Source organism: Lethenteron reissneri, chromosome 37 (genome assembly GCF_015708825.2).
Source record: "Lethenteron reissneri isolate LAM-NWPU_2019-01 chromosome 37, ASM1570882v1, whole genome shotgun sequence".
In the NCBI taxonomy this organism is placed as follows: Eukaryota; Metazoa; Chordata; class Hyperoartia; order Petromyzontiformes; family Petromyzontidae; genus Lethenteron; species Lethenteron reissneri.
Genome location: NC_083815.1, coordinates 6,643,533 through 6,669,387, shown reverse-complemented (window position 1 = coordinate 6,669,387; position 25,855 = coordinate 6,643,533). Strand labels below are relative to the sequence as shown.

At 46.5% G+C, this 25,855-nt stretch overlaps 1 protein-coding gene across 1 annotated transcript in view; it reads right to left on the bottom strand.

Annotated features, from left to right (window-relative positions):
• Positions 1–3,635: 3,635 nt before the first annotated feature.
• The window catches only part of EXT2 (exostosin glycosyltransferase 2), a 74,937-nt gene continuing 52,717 nt past the window's right edge, over positions 3,636–25,855 (bottom strand). The window contains 4 exon segments of the mRNA XM_061566475.1: positions 3,636–4,531; positions 6,564–6,646; positions 13,020–13,148; positions 13,531–13,674. Coding sequence (XP_061422459.1) covers positions 4,393–4,531; positions 6,564–6,646; positions 13,020–13,148; positions 13,531–13,674 — 495 coding nt within the window. The 3' untranslated portion in view covers positions 3,636–4,392.

The following is a 25,855-nucleotide window of genomic DNA, read 5'->3' as shown; positions in this document are numbered from 1 at the left end:
AGGGCCCACCGCAGAGACTGTGGGGGGTGGAGATTCCATTCAGCGTCTCGTCCTGCGCGAAGGTGGCCGCTATGCTGGTAGACGCGAGACTGCCGTACCACGGGGGAAAAAAACCCTTCACGGCCCTGGAGCCCAGCCGTGTTGGTGGTGGGTCGGCACCGCAACCGCTGCCTCGGAGTCCAGCCTGGGGGGGTGATGACCACTGGCTGGCCGGTGGGCGCGATCGACCTGGGGTTCTACAGTAGACTGCTGGTCCTGTCCCCAGTGGGTGGCCTCCTTAACCATCGTCTTTGGAGCCAGGGCTGGGACAACTCAGGGAACCACCCCCGCTGCTGCCGTGAAGGGGACTCTTCGTGCCGCGTGGCTCACGGGGCCATGCATAAACACATTCCTGCGGAGGGAGCTGGTAGGAACGTTGGGTTGCTCGGTCAATGGCCAGGGTCAACGGCGGCGTGGTGTATTCCGCAAATATGCCCGACTGTGGGCGGGCACAAGCCGGCGTGAGTAGGTTAAACGTTGAGTTTAAGGGCACCACGGGGTGACCAGCCCCACCCTCCCAATTTGTTGATGCACGACGGACGGACACAATAATCCCCTGTGGGCTGGTTCAACCAAGAGGTTCCTACCAGTATAATCGTGAGGACTGCGGGGGGGGGGGGGGTGTCGACAGCTGGGACCTAATGCGGGGAGGAGGAATCGAGGTGATCCTCCTGAGGTGGTGCTTGAAACGTTTTTGTTTGGTCCCTTCCAGAGCCGGGTGATCTTTCGGGGGTTGGTCGGCAGCTTTCTCCCAACAGCGTTCGTGGCGGACATCTGTGAAGCCGTGGTCATCGGGTTGTGTTGTGACTGGCTGTGTTTGTGCTGCTGCGAGAGCCATTTTTGGGTTGGTATAATTGCTTGTGATGTGTGCACTCCGTAGAAGTAACATGGCCTGTTTTACTATTTAACAATGTAGAACTTGTATAAAGGTTAAATTGTAAGTGAACGCCACTAAATCTGGAGTATACCGGCAGTGGTCTTTGATATTCCGCGCACGGTCATTTGGGGTGTCGCGTGAAACTGATGCCCCACCATCTAAGCCACAGCGATGCTGCGGTAAGAGACCGAAACTCTCTAAAAGCGTGTCCCCAGAAGGACGCGCCTTGCTTACAAAAACTTCAAAGAAAGATGCCAGTTAAGACAACAGTCGTAGTAGCTGTTGCACGTTGCCTGTTATAACCGCACGGTAAAAATCTGCTGTGCTGAGCGAGCCACCGTTAGGTACCTTTTTTTTTCTTGTACCGTTCACAATTTGTAAACTTGGAAGTTGACGAACTAACAACCACCCCCACCCAGTCTCTTTGAAAAAGTCCAGGTAGCATTACTGACTTTAAGCACAACGCACGTTCATTCATCATTGACCCCCCCCCCCACCCTCGTTTCTTTTAGAGGGGGGCAATTTTACTCCCAGCAAACGGTGAGCCTGGTGGGCAGGAAGTCCAACCGATTGGTCTTCGGTTGTGGTTTTGGGTTGCATCCCATGTTTACCAGGTAAGGCCTTGCCGAGCTATGTAACTCTTCTTTATCAGACGCGACTTGGTCACAAATGATCGCTCAACGAAGTGGCCGATCACGTGGGAATTTGTTTTTGCAGCCAAATGTGGAGGGGGGAGGACCCGGAGAGATCCACGCGACTCAAGGGAGAAGATGCACGATCTCTACATGCAGGCGCTGTGGTGTGATCGAATCTACGACCTCGTGTATACCAGGCGAGGTAGTTAATATCTCGCCACCGTGGTGGTTTAGTTGAACCATTTACCAAACCTTTAAACCGGTTCAAAATTAAATTTCGATTGAAAGCTTTCGTAACTGCAGGGATTCGTCTTCTTGATTCTTTCGGTAAAGTCAAGTAGAAAGGAAATAATAAAATAATAAAAACAAAACATAATAAAATACAATTCTCACGACGTTTCGGCCACAACGCAAGACAGGACGGCTGCTTGTGTTGTGGCCGAAACGTCGTGAGAATTGTATTAAATGTTTTATTTTTATTATTTCCCTTCTACGTGACTTTACCGAAAGAACCAAGAAGACGGTTCAAAATTGTATATTTGCAATACAAAGGACCTACTGTGTAGCCCCCCATGGCAGGCTACAATTAAAACACGGTCCCCCCTCTGCAAGAAACGGTGAGCGGCTCCCAACCGAAATATCGAGGTGCAAACGGAGATGCAGACATGCGGGCCCGATGCTTGGTTGCGTTTAATTGCTTATCCCCTATGCATTGAACGACACAGTACGGACTTAACGCAATCACGATAAGCAGTGGGGCAGAAACACACAAACATCGTGTCCGGATTTAAAAAAACGTGATGCAAATCGAATGACGGATTCGGAAAGACGCGCAGACACGAAGGCGATGGAGGACACATCCCCTTTTCCTGAAGTGGCTTGGGTAAGACATGTCGCCAGAAGGGATTACGGATGGCCACCATGAATAACGGAATGGCGGTCAAAGGATGGAATGCATCTGTGGGCATGCCCATCAAAGATGATGGGAGCGATCAAATCTGTTCACGTGCTGGGTGGATTGTTGTGCTGTGAGACCCGCAGGCGTGGCAGTGGCTTGGGGCGGCTTTCATCCAGGACCGATCGCAGTGACGTTGATCTGAAGGATTTCGGGGCCCCTCCAAGCTCGAATTCAACCTTTAAGTGCATACCCGGTGCGATGTGTAAACACACGGGCATCGGGGGAGACGAAAGCGGTCTGGTGAGGTGCTGGTCATACACCTCGTGTTCCGTGCCGATCTAGACGTGTGCTCGCTGACGTCACTTGCGGCAACAGTCAATTAGATGTTCGATGTGCCCCCTTTGTCTTTGTATGTGTAGGTGTGAGTCGGTGGTAGTGAGCGTGCGCTGTGCCGGTCTTCAAAGGTGCTCGGAAACAGCACTTGCCCCCAAAGTCTGTTTCGGCTACATGAGGAGGGAGGGGGGGTATCTGTCTTGTGTGACTGAGTGTAAGAGTGTGGATATGAGGATTATCTGTGCGAGAGTGCACGAGTGGTAAGTCGCATTTAACTCGTCATATGCACGGGTCTACAGAGGATGCCCAGCGAAGGACTGTCCGTATATGAATGATGCAGATAAACACGGCCACGTGCACACTCGCCCCCCCCCCCCCCCCCCCTGGCAGATGGGCGGCCCAAGTGCTGCGAGCGACGTTGCTGTTTAAAGGCAGAGCTGCACACGAGGGGTGGTGTGGCCGACACCCATCACACTCGGCGGCTATCTTTGCCTTCGACAGCAGCGATCTGCACATTGTACCGGGCATTCATCGAAGGTGCTGTCAGAGTATTGAAATTCATTTAATCGGCGAAATTTTGAAGTACAATTGAATTAACAAAGGTATTTTTTTTCCAGATTAAATTATCAATATTCTTCACATTTTATAGCAAAAAGGAGTTTTGCGGAGTTAACTGTTTTCCACAACACAATCCTTAAATTAGGGATCACAGCAAATTTGATCATTCTGCAGTTTACTGCTTTGTCTCATCGTGTTTGTATTTTCGCAAATTCTAAGTATATGTATAATAGACACAAACCATGAAACAAATCCTTCAACATTCAGCATTGTATAGCGTTCAATGCTCACTTTAATGATCGCTGTAGCCTGCAGGTAATGTTAAATCTCGCCTTTGTAAAACCGATTGTGAAAAAACATATTTTCTTCAAATAGCAAAGTTGCTGCAAAGCACAATATATCCATTTATTGAACCGGTTAAAATGGCAACTGCAAAACATTTTTGGGGATTTTTTTTATTTATTCCGGAGCACCAAAAAAACATTTCAGTTTTTGGTTATGAACAATAACGCTCAAACCTGGTGTTTGGTTCGATTCGACTCTGCCTGTGGAGGTTAACATCAATGGGCACGTTTCCATATAGCGTTAATAAAAAATCTGACACGTAACTTCACCTTCACATTAACAAATTTTGATGCCACCATTTTATTATTATTTAAACCCCGTACCATTTAAACGTGTTGTAAAATAGCCCAAACGAATGTGCACGAGAAAGCTAAATGAGTGTAGGGACACATTTGCATGTGCTTCACATATATTACACCCGCGCGTCCGTTTTTGCCCGCAGTAATAACATGAACAGGCGCTTACATTACTTGTAACGTCCATCCTCGAAACAATTAGTATGCATATGTTCGGCAACTTCATTTTACAAAGTGGACAAGATTCATTTTATTTTAATTTAAGGAGCGTTCTAATGGGTATGAAATGTGAAACTACAACATAAGGGGGGAGGGGGGGAATGACTGAGTTTGTGAAAAATATACATAAACCGACGGGGAGTAAAAATCCAGTGGAACTTTACAAAGTCACGCGCGCGTGCAATGGTCGCATTATAGGCTTCCGATGTTGGGGAAGCTTTTGAGTTTTTCAGGGAAGTCGTCTTTGTAGAGGACTGGATCCGCTCGGTGTTCAACGGTCTTGAGGGGCATCGTCTCGAACACCGACGCAAACTTGTTGATGCACTCCGACCTACGGTGGGGGGGGTGGGGGGCGCGGAGTCCACGTGAGACAGCGCCGCAGTCGTGCGACGAACCCGGCGCGTGCGCACTGAGGGCTTCACCCACTCCATGTTGGGTAAAAACGGACAACGGTATCGACACGTACATTGAAATGCATTTTAAGTCTGTTGCCCATTTTGGCCTTCCAGGCCCATATTACCGGGCAGTTTTTGTATGGTAAGTAAACTCCGTAATATTGGTCTGGAACTCCAACAGGAACAGTTTATTTTATGTATGTGCAAAAATCCAGAACATAAATTGATTTAAAGCTTTCGTGACTGCAGGGATTCATATTCTTGATTCTTTCGGTAAAGTCACGTATTATTTTATTTCTCTTCTACGTGACTTTACCGAAAGAACCAAGAATATGTATCCAGAACATAGTTCTGTTTATTTATGCTTATTTTTTACCCAGAATGCACTAGAACACAATGGATTAATCTACTCCATCTTGCATCATTCGCAGGAGCAGCCCTGCTGGGCTAATCACGAGTCGTTTACCGGGATGCTCTGTTTATTTTATTCAAGTGTCATAAAGGGTGGCTTTCATTAAGTTCCATAACTCGTTTACAAGGAGGTTGGTTTTTTTTAAAGAGTACCTCCTTATGCGGAATTTATGTTTGCGTGAGCGTGTTTGCGGGAGGGTTCTGTCTTTCGGGTTATTTGTAACACAATCAGTGTCACGAATAACCTGAAAGACAATTCAGCATTAAAAGGAACAGTAAATGTTGAAGATGTGGCAAAGCTTTATTATAAGAACCCACTGCAAAGTGAGTTTTAAATGTAATTGTTTTTCAATATAACCATTGCACACCACTTTCTTAAAGAAACTGCTGTGAGCTTGGATTTTATTTTATAAATATGTTTTCATTTCTCTTATTTGGCACTTAACATACTTTAGCCTTAGAAATGAACATTTTTTTAAAGCTCTCTGGCACCAAGTACTATAGATTACAGTCAGCTGATATTTTGTGCAAAAATTCTATTGTTTTAACTTAACAAGAGTGTGGCTATATTTATTTATCGAAACGGAAAATAAAATACGGCCTATTAAAAAAAGCCCCCAGAAAGTTTGGGTGGCGTCCAAAAATTACGAATTTTTTTTTTTGACAAACTAAACTATTATGTTTTCTAAAAAGTTATTTTTACATAATTGCCCATAAGCATGCACAGCCATCCCAAAGGGATGTGAAAACAGATTGATGTGAGTATGACCACATCCAGTTTCCTTTTAAAAATAAATTGAGATGCTAAGGATTCCTCGTGCCCCCATAAATCAAAAGCTCACTCTTAAATGATAGTTTGAGGCTCTCTGCGCCCAGCCAACAGTCGCAACATGAAAGCGGCCCAAACTCCCCCACCCCCTTCACCGGACTAGTGATTAAACGCTCGCGCAAATATCGGTTTGACCCCGTCGCTACTCCGGAGCCCACATGTTGCAAAGGGCGCGAGCACCACGCCGCCCACACCCCTTCCCCCGGTGAAGGATTGCCGGTAAGTGCCCCATACGTCACGGCGCACAGGCCCTGTCGGCTCGCGGGGCTGCCTCGCTCCGTCAGCGATCAGCCGCTCGCCCCACTGGCTCGTGGGGTGAGAGTGGTGGCACGTGCGTGCCCATGTACGCGCGTGCGTGTACACGTGTGCATGCGTCTATGTTGTGCGTGGGGAGCGGTGGTGTGGTGGTTGGCGCGCTGCGCTACGAACCCGGCGACCCGAGTTCAGTTCCCGCTCGCAGCTTCCAAAGACCGTGACGATTATCTGAACCGTGATCTGAACTGGTCCTGGGCCTCCCATAGGTTGACTCGGCCACAAATGAGTGCCTGGTGCAGTGTAAACATCCCCAACTGGGGAGACAAAGGCGGCTGAGCGTGGTGCTGGCCACCCACTCCCCCATGTGTGCCGTGTTGGCCTTCATAGGAGTTCACTAACAGCACTTGCCCCAACAGTCCATTAAGGTTATATTGGGGATCTTTGTGTGCGTGAGGGCGAGCGTTGGGCCTCACCGCTCCACCATATGGGTCTGGTCCAGGGACAGCCCATCAATCGCCGTGCACTCTGGGCACTTGAACTTCTTCCGCGGGGTCACCTGCGGAGAGAGCGGAGCGGAACGGCGAGCGCGTGTGAGGCTACGGAGAGAACAGCAGCAGCAGCACAAGAATTACAACTTTGTTGACAATGACGGAGCAGGGTATCCTGAGGCTCGTGGCGCTATGTTTACAACTGCACGTCCAGATAAGCATGCATCATGCAATGTTTTGTATGCACTCAAATATGCAGATGTGTTGAGATAACTTCGTGTCACGATATAATTCACGGCATAGGAAGGTCTTCAGAATTAAGAACACACAAGTGCTCTTCTAAATTCAATTATCAAGGCCTCACTGTCTTGCAAACAAGGGCGTTTTCCATCAATTGAGGCATTCAAATAGAGGAACAATTATGGCAGATCGTTGCAAATAAATGAAAGATTAATGTTTAATTGCTTGAGTCTTAAGCTCACGATATGGGAATTAAATAGTGTAAGTATCAATGTTTTTTCCACTCACGTATGCAATGACATTCGTGGCAATGTTTCAAAAATTCTTAAAACAGAATCGTACAATACCATTTGGAGTCCTCTCGCATTCATACGCAACCACGTCTCAAGACACGGCACAACAGAGTGGGGCATGTTCACCATGCGGTATTACGGCCCTGAATTGTCACAATTCATCGAACCCAACTGGGTGGACAGGGGAGTAACATTCTGCCATTCATCACACTCAACACTGCACCGCTTTGACGTCCGCGCAAAGAGCGCCGATCAAAACGGGGCTGAGAGAATACTCTTGCCCCCTCCGACAAAAACCATCTTCCCCGCGGACAGAGGGACAACCACCGAGGAGGTTTTCAGCGCGGCCCAACTCTCAAACGCACCGGACAAGGCCATGTACAGAGGGATCACACATCCCCCCCGAGCCCAAGACGGGCCCGCGCCTGATTAACACATCAACAAGGGGCGGTGCGGTGCGCGTGCCCTCTTGGTTCGTCGCTCTAGAACTGCCAATATCGCACAGCAGCTTCTTTAGCGGTGTTCCCGCTTGCAGCTTGCGCCCGGAGCAGGCGGGACAAGAGTCCAGAAGAGCAAAAGCCCTGACTCAAGGGTGAGCGTGTGAACGAACACACACACACATGCAAGGCCACCCCAGCAAGTACCCCAGCACCATGTTTTTACAATAAGCTTCCTTTTTTTTAACACCACACATCCTGCAAAAAATCCTATGCATTTTCCACTTTTTTTCCTTTCTCCCACCCCCAAGAGGTTACTTTTTTCCTCTCCTGTAAAATATAATTCCTCTAGACCTGAAAGGCCACAAACCAGATAAACTCTCTAGCAGAATAAGCATATGGAAAACGCATCAGGCCTATTTTCAACCAAAGTGACTATAAATAAAACTTATTTTCATTGAAACACTTAAAAATGTTGGATCAAACACCCTAATGAGGCACTAAAAGTGTGCTTAGTATCAAGAAAGCTTCAGGACAATTGAATACCGTATCAAGCTGCTGTTGCGATTTCAACATTGCATTCAAAAGTCACCCCTTGTCCACCGAATTCTTGAGCACTCTTGAACCGGCACAGCTGAACGCGCGAGAAAGACATCTCTAAGTGGCCTGAGACAAACCCTTTGAACGATCCACAATCAACCATGTGCGCCGCATCGTTGGGAAAGTGTCCACACGAGATTTCGTCGAACAACCTAGTGCTTGAACAGTATTCCGAAAGTATTCCCGATGCTTTCTGCCAACCGCACCTGCTGCTTTTATTCAACCGACAAGGGCACGGAAGTTAATTTTTTCCTGGAATGCACGGATTTTTCGCCATCGAACGCACGGCAAAGAAAGCGGCGTTAGGCTTTCTTGCACGTGCCTGTGCACGGTCCAACAAATGTAGAAACAAAAAAAAAAATGTAAATATTGCCCTTTCCCTTGTGTTTTGTAAAAAATACAATCAAACGGCCGCAAACAACATTGGACTGTGATCTCGGAACCAAGTAAAATAACGGACGCGAAATTCTCCCACCTTCTGACAACCTAAATAAACCGCGAAATGCTGCCGAGCCAGCATGCGCTACGGAAAAGAGAAAAAAAAAGAGAAGAAGCAGGCTATCCTGAAGCACAGCCAAACAGTACGCAGACGAGACCCAGCACAGGCCAGAAAAGAATTCCAATCATTTGCACGAGGGCCTTCAAAGGCATCATAGCTACTGCAGACTAAATCCCCCACAACAGACGCGGCAATAAATAATTTGGCTTTAAAAGTCTCACTGGCTTGGCCTTGTCTATTGGCCAGCAGCGCAAAACCACCAAGCAGGTCCCAATCTCAGACAGACAAAAGCCACTCAAGGCAATAATCATTTTTAACAAGCAAGGCACACACAGTTACTCGAAGCATGTTACATGGTCTGTGCTATGTTTACACTACTTGCTTGATATTCGTAGATTGCAAGGTCACACATTATTCAAGCAATGAATAAAACAGCAGGGGGTTACGAATCATTCCATTGAATATTCAGATAACGTGGAATTATTAAGTTAAGTCGTATGTTGATGATCTAGGAATTTAATAATGCAATTACTGAAATGATAACTGAATACTGTTGAAATTGAATATGTAGACAAATAAACATTGCTCTGCCAGGCTATAAAAATATCCTTTGTTGCAGCAATCAAACTTCGCTGGGAAATACATCAGAATACAAGGAATTAATTACTATATCAACCTCGTCGCGTGCATTAACTTGTTAACAAGCCGCTGTCTGAAGTAAATTAAATCAGATTAAAACAATTATTGGAGCGATTTAACCCCCTGCCCCCCCCCCCCCCATCTTCAAGGGATAATCAAATAAGGTTGTCGAATATTATTTGAGTCTTTCGGTAAAGTCACGTAAATTGGTTCAAAGAAATTTTTAAAAATAAATAAAAACTACGACGTTTAGATCGCAACACCGCTTGTGTCGATCGAAACGCGTTGTAGTTTTTAGAATTTTTGTTATTTTCTTTGAACCTATCTTCGTGACTTTACCGAAAGACCCAAAGAATATGAATTCCTGCAGTCACGAAAACTTTAAGTCAAGATTTAAGGTTGTCGAAGTTTTTAGTAAACGAGAAGAGAAATTGCTCATGAAGTTCAACAAATGCAATATTTGATGACATCAACAGAGGAATCCTCTTGCATAGTTCTTTTGGAGGTTGTGCTCCTGTATGTACGTATGTAGAACTTCTTTCGCACAGTACGTCGACAACCATGCTAATCGGAGGTGCTGTTTACTGAAGTTCCTGAAACAGCTCCAAGCACGTGGAGCAAAACGTCAGACATCACGCTGAACAACGTGTGGTCGCAACCCAGAAACACATCCACTTAGAAAACCAACATTTACAATTTCGAAGAAATGTATCGAATTTGTTGTTCGCACTATTACACCGGCTGTACAATCGCAAACAATTACAGAAAACGCAAAATCTACAACTACTCTGATGGAACGATTTGCAAAAATGTGCCAGCATAATTTCCCCCCCCCCCTCCTTTCTCTCATTTCACGTTTTTTGTCTTCTTTTTCTTCTTCCCTTTTAACATTTTTTGGGGCACTGTAAAGTCCTTATCCATGAGCAGTCTCACTGTACTCTGGATTTTCCCACTGCGTGTGCACATTCTGCTTCCAGGCCAACGCTCCCGCGGGCGCCCAGCGCAGCAGGCTTTAAAAAAAAAAGAAAGTCTTAAACATTCCCACTCCAGTGCTTTTATTAAACTTTATTGGACAAGAGCTACTTTCATGTGGTCTGCGACTGCACGATTTCTCCCCCTACCCAACTATCCCTTTTTATTCATCCGAAACAATTTTTTCTCTCCCGAGAAAAGCTGTTGATATTGATATTTTAGTCTGTGCACACTTCATGAGAGAGAATGCTGCCATGGTGAACTTTCATTACAGAGGTCGCCGGTTCACTCCCCCCAGCGCGGCAGTTAAAACAAAGGGGGGACAGGTTTCTAAAATCTCTCCGCCTCTAAATGTGTTCACCGCAGTCGCTCGACCGGCAGGTCGCGTGCGGTGGGATGAAGTGTGGGTTACCCCCCGCCTCTTCCGGGATGTTTGGCCAGCGTGAAAGAGTAGGCCAAATACCTTTTTAGAGGGGGGACTTTATACATCCTCGAGTGGAGGACCCTTCAGCGGGCAAAGGCAGAGAAGCGAGCAATTGCAGGGGCTAGGCCTTTTCATTTATTTCACACTCGCACGCCGCTGTTTTATTCACAAAGGTGTGCACTTGTCGCAGTAAAAACGAACTGGAGGCTTGTTTTGCGGTGAATTGGGAGTGTGGACAATGATGGGGTCACCTTCCCGTCCGCTGACGCGCCTGCGGTCTTCTGGAAATTGTGGGAGAAATGCCTCTCGGCAGGGTGCAGAAGGCCTCTCTACCTGCAGTTCTGACAGCGCTGTGTAGGAATCTCATTGCTAGCTGAGTGCGTATTACACCTTACAAGTTTTCAAGCTTACTAATACAGAATCGCTATCAATAAGAGCCTCCTTGGGATGTTTGCAGAATTTCTGTGCGAGTTCAATGCAAGATAGCGAGAAGCGATGACGTGTCCGGAAGAAACTGAACGTGGATGTAGAGAGAGGAGAGAACACTTTGACCCCGACACACAGGGGTCAGACACCCGCATGTACATCTCTGCGATGTGTCATCGGATTGTGCCGTGTGTTGTTTGGCGTGACGTCCGACGTTTCGCACCACAAGCTGGGAGCTTCTTTGGTTCATCACAAGGAACAACACGGGGTACAACCCGAGAACACATTGAAGCGCTTGCACAGCAACAACCGAAATGACCTATGCAGAAGGTCAGAAAGCTATTTGTTAAGAAGCCCCTTACAGACACCGACTCATTGCTAAGAAGTTGGGTATCACACACAACACACACAGACTGCCTTTATAGACAGTAACACGCAAAGCATGGCTCATTGCTAAAACTTCCGATTCAGAACACACACCCCTCACATATGCCAAACAACCTGGCCTTCGAGTCGCTATAATTAGTCGCACCATCAAAAAACCAATCGAGTGCACTGGCAAGAAAGCTATATAGTAAATGTAGCTTTGCTTCAAGTAAAGGAGGGTTAAATACAACTTATAACGTCCGTGCAGCAATTCACGGAGACAAAATTAAGTGTACGCTACATGGAATGGAATATCTTTCCAGAAAATATATCAATGGATTTTTAAGAAACACGTTGCTGCATTACTCATACGCAACTCTCGTTTCTGGAAAATATATATATACATGAAATTCTGGGTGCGGCCAGAGCAAAATATCGCATGTCAGGCACCACCGCACAGTTGATGCCTTTTCAATATGGGAATAATGGAAATGACACAAGGTGCTTGGACTGCAGAAGTCTGTATCAATTTGCCTCGAGGCAGTTTAGACAACCTCCTACTGCACTTCAAGCTTTATTTTTCGATTGCAGTTTTGGCATTTATAATCAGGACACTTTTCCAGTCCTTTCTCAATTCACTACGTACGCATTTAGAAATTATTTCGCACCGTACGGAGCCAACCGCGCTAATCGGAGGTGCGGGTGACGAACTCTCCACGCCAAGTTGGTCGCGGGGAGTTGGGGTGACCATACTTCATCACAGTTTAACACGTAGGCTTTTCGCGACCAATGCCATCAATAATACGGGTTTTTTTGTGTTAGATCGCGGTACTCGTAACGAATTGGCACGTTCTGTTTACGTGAGAAACCTTACTAAATTGGCTGTGTCAGGTGTTGGCGGGTTTAACGACACAGTTATATATTTACACGATCTAACTCAAAAAGCCTGTATTATGGATAGTTCAGCACGTTGGTCAGTGCGGGTTGGGGGAGTGGGTGCTCAGGACCGGTTCTGGTATCGCTCGTCAATTGAACTTCGGTTGGCGGTAGAAAGCGTAGTGCGATAACCACTGCGCCACCACCACACCTCGTTTGACACTATACATATTTAGTTTTTCGTTACATGTTTCCAGAGCTGTGCGATGTTACTTTAAAATCTGCGTTGCGCAACAATGTGTTACGAACTATTGGACTACATTTCGATTTAAAGCTTTCGTGACTACCAGGGATTCATCTTCTTGGTTCTTTCGATAAAGTCACGTAGAAGGGAAATAATAAAATAATAAAAATAAAGATAATGGACCACAATTAAAACGCTCGGTTGGAGCAAATAAGGAACCAAGAAATAATACAAAATCTATACAATGACCTAGGGAAGAATAATCGTAAGGGCAATTCCAGTGAACCGTGAAGCCAAGCGGTCAAGGGCACGTTGGAGATTTCCACATCGGGCTGGTTTATGGGACACGAGGCTGGGACTTAAAGTGCGCGCGCAGGTGCTCAGCATTGTTAACAATGAACCCCCCCCACCACATGTGGCCTGACCTTGATGGGAGGTTTCCCAGTGACGTTCGACACCAGGAAGTTCATGGCAATGTCCTCACAGTTCATGTGGTTATCGACCCAGCCTTTGATATCGCCAGGCATTTTGTAGGTGTATAGGTAGTTGAAATACTGCAACAACAAAAAACACACACACACACACACACGAGGTTCATTGTTCACAGTGAATAGATTCGATTCTCAAACATCCAAATCAGGACGTACCTGAAAATGAGACTTAAGAACGAGCGAGGGATTTCAAGGAGGATTATTCAATCCTGTTATTAAATCATCTGTGACCCACGAGCGTGACCAAATCGCTCGGAATGCTGCTCCAATCTTGTGAAATCCTGGAAGCTAAGCGGGATTTGAGCCTGGGTGTTCCTTGTAATTAACGACCACCATGCATGACGGGCGTTAAAGAGGTGCGCAGAATTTCGTGGGGGGGGTGGGTGAGGGAGGGGGGGGGGGCAACACAGAGCAGTGCGGCAAACAAATAAATCCTCCTCGCTACCTTGTGGTAGAAGGCAGCTCCGGTGAGCACCATGGACACCTCGTTCGTCCACTCGGACTCGTACTTCCACTTGGCGGCCTCGTGGTCCCAGAGGTGCAGGCGGCCAGGATAGCCCACGAGGCGGTCTGGGAACTCCCTCCACACCTGGTGGAATGCGCGCAATGGACGGCAAGGATGGCTCAGTCAATGACTCCCGCAGCGTACAAGGGGACAACGAACTGGTTTGTGTGTTGTGTTGTTTTTTACTTTTATAAGAGCTCGGCAACAAACCACAAACTGTAACTAGGGGGTGGGGGAGTCTGGAAACGCCACGGACAAAAGCACAAATTCAGTTCTCCCGGGTTTTGGGGAGGGAAGAGAACTGGACTCCGTGCTCCGCTCACGCACGTATGCACGTGCGTACGTATGCACGTACGCGCGTGCACTGAACTTCTTTCAAACAGCACGTAGCCAACCGTGCTAATCGGAGGTGCGGGGGAAGGACAACTAAACACAACGAGGACTACAAGCAGGAGTGGACATTTTTACATGCTGGGAGGGGGGGGGGAGATAAGGGAAGAGGAACAAAATGGGATACAAGGAGCAGCGGTGGTGGGGGGTCAACTTCGTGGATGCAATGAAATACGCAACGATCATGATTTTACTGGAACAGCTCTGCGATCTGTTTTCGGGTCTTCTTCTGGTAGCTGACGAGAGGTCTCCCAGCGCGCTTATTTCCCAGGGGTCAGACGAGATCGGGCTCATTTAGGTTGCTTTGGTCAAAGGCCAACGAGTGCAAGTCAATTCGAAATCAACACCGAGAATCTGATGTTCACTCCCGAGTGCAATATCCCAATAATGCGCACCGTCTGTTACATAGTCGATGTAAAAATAATAGATCCCCCAATTCCTTCACGACCACCCCTCCTCCTCCTCCTTCTCCTTCTCCCCGCTCCCTCTATCTTCTTCTATAAGATCTTCTTCTCTTCTCTTCCCCTCCCCACACAAAAGAACAACGCACCCTGCTCACGGTCCGCGTTTGGGTGGGGCGGTGAGCCCAATCCCCATCCTCAACTAAACCCAGGAGAACAGAGTTCAGGACTTACGTCCAAGGAGTTTATTTGTAGGCCCCTCCCTGAGTCGTGGTCTGTGCTCTGTACCCGTCTTTTATTGAAATATAATAAAACAATTTTTTTAAGATCCCCTGACGTCATTTTCCATCGTGTGCCCAATGTCAAGGGTTAAAATTTACCGAATTAAAAAAACATTACCTGAAAATAACTTAATACGGGCTATATATATATGTATATCTCTGTTTAATACGTAGGCTTTCACGAAAAATATTCACCACCCAACACAGCCATTAAGGTTTCTCACATAAACAAAAACGGGCCAATTAGTTACAACTTTACAATTATAAATGTTGTGGATTTACTCTCCAACACACCGGTGGGCTGAATTAATAACCAATTGGTGCATTTTCTTTACGTCACAAACCTTACTGGCTGTGTCGGGCGGTGGATTACGACAGATTTCTACTTTTGCAATCTAACCCAAAAACCTTAATTATGAATATACATCTATCAATCATTGCCCCCCTACTGGCAAATGCCCTAGGGTCAATCTTGCAAATGGGACTCTCTATCCTGGTCTCTAGAGTTCTCACCCAGTTAAACAAAATACACTTTAAACTTGTGAACGGGTATCCATCATTATAAACTGAATTTTTTGCCATCACCGGCTTTGCAATATTGGTAATTGGAAGCGTGTAATGTTCAACGCACGTAAAACAATTTATTTTGATTGGGAACAAGTGCACTGTACAGGAAATAATAATAATGATGACGATCAACTCTGTCGAAAACAGCGGCCTCTGGGTCAGGCACAGGTGCTGGGTATTAACTGTGGGCTGCTCCACTTAGTAAAGGGATGTTCCATGCATCTTGTCCACACATGTGGGTTCTTTTTCAATAAAGTTGACTTTATTTATATATCATGATATCAAGAAATAATTTATTTCAATACAAAACAAAATAGTTTACTGACATTTTTCTATCCACTGTGGTATGAAGGAAGGGCTTCGCCAATTTGGGTTGTTCATGGAGGTTGTCTGACCATATTTCACAATGCTGGTCACTGCGGATCTGGAAATAATGGGGGGGGGGGCGGGGTGGAGGGTTGCGCAGGGCTGGTGATTATATCACTCGGCAGTGATGTTTGCTACGGCTGGGAATCAAACTCAGGTTAGTGGGATTCATAGCGTAGGGATTCATAGCGTATTGTGCTAACCATTGCACCACTGTTCCCATCTATTATTAATGAGGTGCTTCAATTCAGAATGCAGCTCTCCAAGTGCACAATATCGCATGTAACGATTAATATCAACATAGCATGAAAAACTAGCATCACAAAAGGACAATTACCAAAAACCTAATATAATCACAGTGATCATCAGCTTGATATGCAAACCTACAAACATTAGTTTTCAATCTTTTTTGCGTAATGCAACTGTCCGTCATTTTCTAAAGATGTTCACAAATCAGACCTTTTCACATGACACTAACATTCTTAATCTCGCATGGCAGTCACTTACATGCAAAACTGTAAAACATTTCTGAAGTCTAAAGAAGTTGGCACTTTATTTTGGTCCAATAGCCTATTTGTCCATTTCAAGTACAAGTTGTGACATAAAGAGCAGGTCCCTTGCCTGTAAGATCGGCAGTTGGCCAGCATTAATTCAAGCAATCTGACCGAGTTTGTCTTGAAAAAAATGCTGCTGAAATGATGCCCTCCCAGAAAGCCATGCGGCCGACGGGTTTTGTAAGACATACTTTTAAAAAATGTTGTATGTGGAGAGACGGATACATGCAATGAGACATTGTATGCATGTGTGTTATTTGTAAATGGTGCAACAGACTTTGTTCTGTGATATTCACACCTTGCAGACACCAGCCTACAACTTGGTTCTCAGCGAGTGACGTTGCACTGTATACGTTGTGTACAACCGTGTAAGGGTTTCAGATTCTTAGGCTGCTGCATTCCTGTCTATTTTGTAACGTCCGTAAGCGAGGCAGCCGCAAGGCCTGTGCAGTATCCCGGCGAATTTCTGGCTGCGGATATTAATGTGCGCTGCGAGTATCAGCGTTAATAAAACCACACGGCAGCCTCAAGTAGGATTAACACCACCTCCCTTCAGCCAAAATACAAATGTTCAGTGTCGTTACTATTATCTACAAGGTTTTAATTTATAAAGGAACGTATAAAGTACAGTTGCAAACTCACATATCTGACTTGCTGGGGGACTGAGGTACAGGCAGATATTTCAACAGCTCAAATATGTGAACATTTATATGAAATTACAAAAAGGTTAATGGACAAAAAAATAACCCACAAACTGCGTTAAATATGGGAAAAGGCCTGACCATTCTTGAACGTAAGCGAATGTACGTGAGATTAAGAGGACATTACTTCGTGTGTGAAAAAGTCTACTTGTAAACATCTGTAGAAAATGATAATTGCACCGTGCACAAATACTCAGATTCAGAATATGTATTTCTACTGGGGGAATCCATTGACCTAGAAAGCTCTCGTTTCACAGACGACAACCAGTAAGGTGTGGGTGATTAATTGGTCAGGGCAGCTTTGTGAAAGTCAAACACGCGACGTTGTACTGTACGTCTTTATCAGAATGTTGGGCATCCATCCGCACATTTGTTCCACGCTGGAGAGAAAGAATCTCTCTTATACCGCTCAAGTAGAACATGTGCTGTGGCCTCACCATGAAACTCAAGACGGAACTTTGCAGCGACAGGAATTTCGTATACATGCATATCCCAAAGCCTGTGGCCTACACTTATGTGGTTTGTTAACACAAGCAAATACTAATAACGTTTACTGTATGCTCCAATTCACTCTTCTTTTTAAAGGACGTGTGTGTACACAGTATCCGATTCATTTCGCGATGCGTCTAATTAGACCGAGTGCCATTAAACGTCAAAATATTTGGTGCCATTCTGTGCTGTTTTTTTTTCGGGGACTCACAATGAGGGTTTATGTGTTCTACAACACTGCGGTAAGAAGCGCATACAAAAATAAGCCAGGCATAACCTAATAAACAAGAGTTGATTAAACCAACTCCTATGGAATCGTTACTTGGTGAGAACTCAAAAGAAACCTTATTATGCTCACACTGATGTTTGAAGTTGGTATTTTTGGGACAAAAGCTGGGCTGTGATGTGGCCAAGAAGGATCATTTTTGAGCGGCGTGTCAGAATATTGGCAAATGATATAAAAATAATGTCCTGGACCCTTGCACGAGGCGCGGCAGTCCAAACCGCAGGCGTCCGATGAGCTCTTCCAAAATTATTCACTTTTTTTTGTTCATACGCCTCGCAACTCTTAGCTGAGTTGGCATTCCCCCCCTCTCGACGCTATAAAACTATTCTTTAAATTGTACGATTGTAAAGAAAATACATTGACCAATTTTGCTTCAAAACCTACTGGATGTGTCCCGATGTTAGACCACAGTAAACTTTTGCAGCTAAGAGAAAACCAAATATGTATTGGAAAATAACGAATGGGAGGTAACAAAGGAGGACACGTGGGTTATTGGCTCTGGGTGAAGGGTTGAATTGAGCGGCACTGTTTTTGGGAAAGTGTCCATATTTTGATGCCTAGATAACATTTATCAAGTGTATCACCGTCCACAATAGAGATGCTGGCAGGGTGCTTTTGGTTAGCACTTGTGATCCAGAATTCTGCAGTTAGATCTCCCGGTTCAACTGTTGACGTTTCTTAAATCCTCCGCCCCCTTACCCAGCAGTATAATTGGGTACACCATAGGAAGTAGATTGGTCGGTTACATGCAGTGGAATAATGCTTGGGTACTACTCCCACTGCTTCCACAAGGTTTGGCCAGTGTGGAAGGCTTTAAAATACCCTCTCGAGAGGGGCTCATCTCGCAGGTCAAGACCCATCTGCCAACAATGGTGTGATCAAACAATTGCAGGGTTGACCCTTTACCGTCCACAAGATATAATGTTAGAGCAATATGTCCATTCATTAACAATAACCCAAATGCGCTATAAGCCAGTGCCAATAGTGATCCAATTTGACCATTATCATAACATATGCAGGCCGGTGGAGATGGCCAAATATATTATCGGCGACATGTCAGCTGGGAGAGAACAGAATACAACCGCGAGACTCGCAGGGAGAGACACAGGAAAATCTGGGCACGGGTCACCAGGAATAAAACTTGGGGCGTCTAGATCTGCGTCCAGATCTGCGGGCGGTACGAACGCGGGCATTTGTTTCACGCCCCTGCAGATAGGGTGCGTGTGGGTGCGTGTGTGGGTGCGTATGTGTGCGTGGACCCCCCTGGTGGAGCATCTTCGCCGGTTGGAAACATTTAGGCTGGCCTGCCTACGATCCATCCTGGGTTTAACCAGGCTGGATTGTGTGAGGAGCTCACAAATCCTTGAAAGATCTGGGCAAAGTCCCATCAGTGAGCTCCTCCGGCAGGCAAGGCTGCGTTGGCTGGGTCATGTAGCCCGCATGCCCAGCCACCGCATGCCTAAACAGCTTTTGTTCGGCCGGATCGAGGGGGCTAGACGGGCGCGGCACGGGCTGGAGAAGAGATGGAGTGATGTGGTACAGGAGGACGTGGAGCTGAGTGGACTTGCCGATGACTGGTACCAGCGGTGTCAAGATCGGCCTCAGTGGAGGAGGCTCGTGAAGGACGCTACTGGGCAGTTGGAGGCAGTCGCCCTCCAACAACAACGGAGGGCGGAGGAGCGACGCTCACAACAACGAGCGGAGCGCCGGGTGGCTAAAGCACAGCAAGTTGGCACAGTAGGGGGCACAGGTGGTGCATCAGCCAGTCATCTCGGTCATCTCGGTCAGTCGACCCGTGGCACCTGGGTCTGCCCCGTGACCTCCTGCCAGCGGGCTTTCGACACTTCACGTGGCCTCAAGGTGCACTTGGCCTGGCACAAGCATCGTGGTGACGTCACCGCCACTTAGTGGCGAATGGCGGTTGTTGTTGTTGTTGTGTGCGTATGGGTGCGTATGGGTGCGTGTGGGTGCATGTGTGTGGGTGTGAGGCAGCAGGGGTGGAGTGGCGAAGCGCACTGTTCTAAGAACCCCCCAAACGAGTTCGATTTCTTCTCATGGTTAATATCATCGATGAAGAGTTGAACTGGCCCTGGGCCACTCCTATGTTGGCTCAGACTTAAATAAATCTGGTTTGGGGTGTAAAAATCAGTACTGGGGAGACAAAGGCGTGGTGCTGGCTACACCCCACCCCTTCCGTGTGCCGTGGCCAACTTTCATAGATGCTCGCTAACGGCCTGTAAAAGGCTATAACGGGGACCTTTGTCTTTGTGCGTACACGGGTGCACACCAGTTTGCATCGCAACGGAACGCATGAGCAATATTGTGGGCTGTCGACGTCGACGCCAGACCAGAGAGGAGCTGCACAGCTGCCAGCCACGCTGGACCAAAGTCACAACAATTCATCATAATGACAAATTCATTCTTTACGCACTCATCCAGATATAAACTTGGCCTCCAAGCGCACAGCTGCAAACCACTCACCAGCTCCATGCCACTGCCGTCAAAAACCGGCCTGAAGCCTCAATGTGACGATGACACCTGCAAAGCTTAACGGCACCGACATTAATTGAAACCAGCGGTTTCACAACGTCCGCGTGGGCATCACGGTTGGTGGCTGTGCACCACTAAGCACTTCTTCTTTCGTAGAGCTGATGTCGATGTAGATCATCAACTATAATTTCACACCAAGTTGGGTCAAGCCAGATAACCGCATCAGGAGCAGCGACGTGTATCACTGTGATGTCTCCTCCGTATTTGTGGATCGGGGCATTGCACACGTTGTACGGCCTGTTCTGGATGGACAGTCGCACACTGAAGTGTTTTTAATGTTCTTTTGGTGCACCAGGCATCCGCATCTGCCACAGTCTGTGCGGACGTGGTTTAGGGTGGACCATAAGTGGAAGATGGCAGCCTTCACGCGGCCCACTCTGTTAAGTGAGAAATCATGACGAATGCTGTCAATGCGACGACCGAACATCGGTCACAGATCTCCTGGTCTCCAGAACAACAACGCAATGAGCATCGCGGTCACAGAACAGCGGTGGACGAACCAAAGGCCCCGCCGCAAGGCTAAGCTTCACTTTCACACGGGCCCCGCAGTCACATGAGACCTACCGCTTTTGAAACGGGCCACAAACAATCTTCATCTGTCACCACAAGCAAGTAGCTCGACTGCCCTAATCGATTACCAGAGGGCAATATATATTCGACGTGGCAAAAGCACCGTTTCGAATTCTAGAGTGCTCAATCACCTATCGTCTTTCAAGTCGTCTGCGCACACAAACAATGCCTACAGCCCTGGCGTGATCAATGTTTGGTATCAACTGATGTGTGGTACGACAAATTTTGCTAGTTTAGGTGGAACCAATGGATATGTTGACCCATGTATGGGCATTCACTTCGTCCCTAGAACAACTGGCGAAAAACAACCTTCGTGGAGTATCCCGGACTGCCTACGATTGGATACTCCGGCGGCTTAATCCATTTCTCCCGTCCGTTGTTTTGATGGGAAAGCAGCCGGCGTCCTTTTGCCGAACTGAAGCTCGCGAGCGATGAGCACGGTGGTTCACAACTACCAATAGCAGAGAAGAGCGATGCGGAGTAGCAAAATAAACAGCCTAGAGTAGGGGAAATAACACGCAACTGTCTAATCTTGAGTCTTTGCTCCCTGCAACCTGCATCACATTCCTTGACAGCGCTTTTGCTTCCCGCTCGTTACTACCGTGAACAATGTTACTCGTTGAGCTTCAACGCCGGCCTGTGATTAAGCTATACTCCAACACATTCATAATATCACTTGCGTTTTTATACCCGTTGTTATGTGAATATACAATACATTGTTATTTAAAGCTTTCGTGACTGCAGGGATTCATATTCTTGGTTCTTTCGGTAAAGTCATGTGGAAGGGAAATAATAAAATAATATAAATGTGAAATCAACAGCTGTGGATTTCACACCTGATGACGATTGCTCCTGTTGCAGTCGAAACGTCGTGAGAATTTTTATTGTTTTATATTGATATTATTTTATTATTTCCCTTCTACGTGACTTTACCGAAAGAACCAAAAATATACAATACATGTACCGAGTGAGGCAGTAGGACAGAGAGAACCTGACTGATGTCGCTTTTAGTTGTTCTTTGGGATTAGCGCGAGTTTCCCAGCCTCACACAGCCAGACCAAGGCACATTTTGGGATTCGTAGGTTTCAGTGTTAGTGCCCTTGGCCAAGAACGACAGCTTTGAACACGCAGCAATGCCGCGTTAAATCACTACGTTTTAATAGACTGTGAGCGCAATGAAGAAATGCGATTGCAGCAAATGCTGGCTAATATACGCTGCCTTTTAAGGCATTGTTATTGACGAATATGTCGAGTTCTTTTTTTTTGCTATTGGTGCTTGTGTACCACTGCCAACACGGCATCCGAAAATAATTCGTTTGTCACAATGTGAATTTGCAACGTTAAACTATAACCACACGTTGACGAGACAAACCCGGCGTCCATCTAAATGTCGCTTCGTTCAACTGTAGGCGGGTCTGTGACAGTGAAGCTGGCTCGAAAGAAATCATGTTGAGATAAATGAAAGGGTTTCGGCGTGTTTTTCTTCCCTGCGAGGGGGGGCGATGGGACACAAGAACCCGCCCCCCGTGCGCTCTTTAGAGCACTGCAGACGACGATAGTCGGAGGCTGCACGTGGTCAATGTGCTGTTGACCCACGGGCAGGATATTTTTCGCTTGACACTCATCACGCCGGGCGCTAGCAGCTGTCACAGTGGCGTCACAAGCAAACACCTGAACAAACAAACTTTTCTATATTAAACGTGGGGTTCTGTAATCGAGACAGTCCAATCCCCAGGATCCACCTCCCCTAGTATCGCTAGTATGCCACCGCAGAGTTTTTGGCCGGCGATATCAATCTTTTTATTCCTATCGCCAGAAACCTCCACGAGAGACTCGCGCAACGCGATGGCAACACCGGGGGGCTCGCAAAGAGACACCATTCCGCGCGCCACCCCCCACCGCTCCCCGCCCACCTCCATGCCCTGGAGGGATTCGGTTAACCAGATGCATCGGGGCCAAACCAATCTGAAAAGCGTCCGAGGCGAGCTGACAAAGACTTAAAAGAGGAAGACGCCGCCAGGACGATGGCGAGCAGCGTGCGGCGGCGGCGGCCTGCTTAACGAGAAGCACTTCGGGGGCCAACGCGCAGCCCCCTCCCCCCCACCCCATCCTTCGGTAATTGAGCACGACACAAGCGCAATGCGCCCCATTAACCGGACACCCGCTGCCCCATCTCCCCCCCCTCCTGCTTCCCCCCCCCACCACCACCACCACCACCGCCACACACCCCCAGTTTCCGCCAGCCTCCATCACGCTGCCGCCCCCCCCACCCCTCTCTCGGCGGCCAACATGGCTTCCTCCTGGCAGGCGCCGTTTCTCTGGCGGGCGGTGGCGTTGGCGCCGTCCAGCCTCCATTGGAAACACGTGAGGGGAAGAATGCTCAACCCCAACCCTCGCGACGACGTCTCCCCTCTCAGCGGCATTCACAGCCGTCCCTCTATGACAGCTCCGCACGCAGCATCCATCTCTGTCTCCAAACATGTTATGATTTCAATTAGGCTGGAAAAACTTCTCTTTTTTTGGAGGGGTTTTTTTTTCTCTCTTTTTTTTTTTCGGAAGGCAGTACTTTTTCGCGAGCCTTCTTGCTTTGAAGAGTGTGGGGCTGCGGGGCGGGGGAGAGAAAACTTGGGGTAAAGCAAAGCGGCGCAGAACTGGCAAAGCCACCACCCCCCCCCCACCGCCGCCGCTCCCCCAAAGTCAAACTACAGTGGGAAAACACAGGGAACTCTTTCCATGCAGTGGGCTTCGCCTTGCCAGCACACTTTGCTTGCGGGCTTACTGAAACATTTTTGCGCCCATATTTTCAAAGGATTTGAATCGAAGGCCTTCGTGAGAAAACTTCTTATTTATGAACTCTCCAGACGATGCTCAACCCTCTCTTTCCTGTGAACCGGCGCACATTCTTCAAACACACTCGAGGGTACACGCACCGCTCCTGCTTTCAAGTCTGCTAACGATACCAAAAATCTCACGTATATAGATCTTTTTAACTTTGCCACGGAGCGAGATTTTTTTTCTATTTCCATTTAACTAGCCACATGAGTACGCAAATCGGCATCAAAGATGGTTGGGAATGAAATTTTTAAAGTAGGTGTGCCAATCTAACCTCGACTTGTTTTGCAGAGGCATTTATGAACGCATCATAGTCCAATTAAAGCTCTACGTTGGGTATTAGTAATTTTCCAAATCACACGGACAGTTCTGGATGTTCCATATAAGGAGTGTTAGAATGTTGCTCTCTATGCCCACCCCACTACCAATGATTTCAAGGATTATTGAAATGCATGGTCTCGATTTAACTGTGCTGAAGGTAGCGGCCTCTAGTGGCTGGAAGGGTCACATGAAGACTTCACGTTGAACTTGGACAAATCGGGACGCCAATTCTCACGCGCACGATTCGGTGCACCTATCACGGAGCTAAAAAGTTATGAATCTCCGTGCCGTCACAGCCATATTCAACGCAAGAGTGTGTCAAACGTTTGACCAGCAGGCGTAAGCAAACATACGTATTCTAAGAATAAAACAAGGAAAACATTTGCAGACTCAATTTTAAATCTGTGACCTCACACTGCTATTTAAAATCATGGCTTACATCACGCATAGCTCAGAATTAACAAACAAGAAAACGTACCGAAAAAAGAAGTCGGATGCGAGTTTCTCACTGTGACATTTCACATTCCAGAGTAGATTTTTTTTTAAAGGTCAAATTTACGAGAAAAATAGCCGCTATAAGCTACAACCACTGGCCAACAGAAACACACATAACCACAAACGATGTACCAAACATCTTGACATTTTCCGAGAGGCAAATAGCATCTTGTTTAGTTTAGTTGTTAAAACGTTGGCATGCTTACATGTCGAATTATCTCTCACACTATAGATGTACATTTGACATAATCAGTGTGATACTGGGTGAAAGGACTACGCTGAAAAACTAAACAACTAAAAACGATGAAGGAATTAAAGTTTCTTGCATTCACGACAATGTTGTGGATCACAGCTTGAAATGCGAGTCCTTTTTGATGCTTTGCTTATAGAGCTCCATTAAAATGCTTATAATTACAGTACACCCATCTCTTCGTATTATTATCAACATCACCCTTCTTTCAATATACTACCATGGTTACTGTTCACGTAAATTTCACTCGCTGATTTCTCCACCGATGACGATGACTCGCGAGCTAAGAGAGTGAACGTTGCACGTCCCATCCACATCAGTCGTCCACCACACTGCGAGTCACTCCACGCGTCTCTTCCTGCTTCTCCTCCTCCTCCTCTAGCACTGGCAGACTTTGGAATTCCCTCCCGTTCATCTTCCCCATCCCACCACCCCACCAAAGTTTTATAACCTTTTTTTCGATTTAAAGCTTTTATGACTGCAGGGATTCATCTTCTTGGTTCTTTCGGTAAAGTCACGTAGAAGGGAAATAATAAAATAATAAAAATAAAACATAATAAAATAATTCTCACGACGTTTCGGCCACAACGCAAGCAGCCGTCCTTAGGTAAAGAACAGGTCTGTCGGAAAGACAGCGTCATTCAAGAAGAACACCTGAGGACGGCTGCTTGCGTTGTGGCCGAAACGTCGTGAGAATTATTTTATTATGTTTTATTTTTATTATTTTATTATTTCCCTTCTACGTGACTTTACCGAAAGAACCAAGAAGAAGATTTTATAACCTTTCTTCAATTCAAGAAATGCGTGTATTTATGAAAATATTATCTATTGTACCTTCAATAGTGTTGTATGTTGCTACTTGCTCCTCAATGAAAGACAAATTAATTGGTTCACTGATGACATATATTTGCAAGTGTTTAGCATAACACTGAAAACAATGTAGAGTCTTACCCTGATCCTGGTCTACGAGTGAAATAAATCAACCTCCAGATAATTTTTGTTTTGGGTCAAAATGTAAAATAATGTTTTTTTTGGCCTTTATCATTATATTCGATTACATTTGTATCATATTTCAGCTTTCCAGCCATTCTAGAACATGATTGGAATGTATATCGGTCACTTAATCACTATAATCTAGATACATTAGACATTTTAGTGCCATTTTTCAAATCAAGATCTCTAAAAGTATTATTGAGGCCAAGTATTACGGCA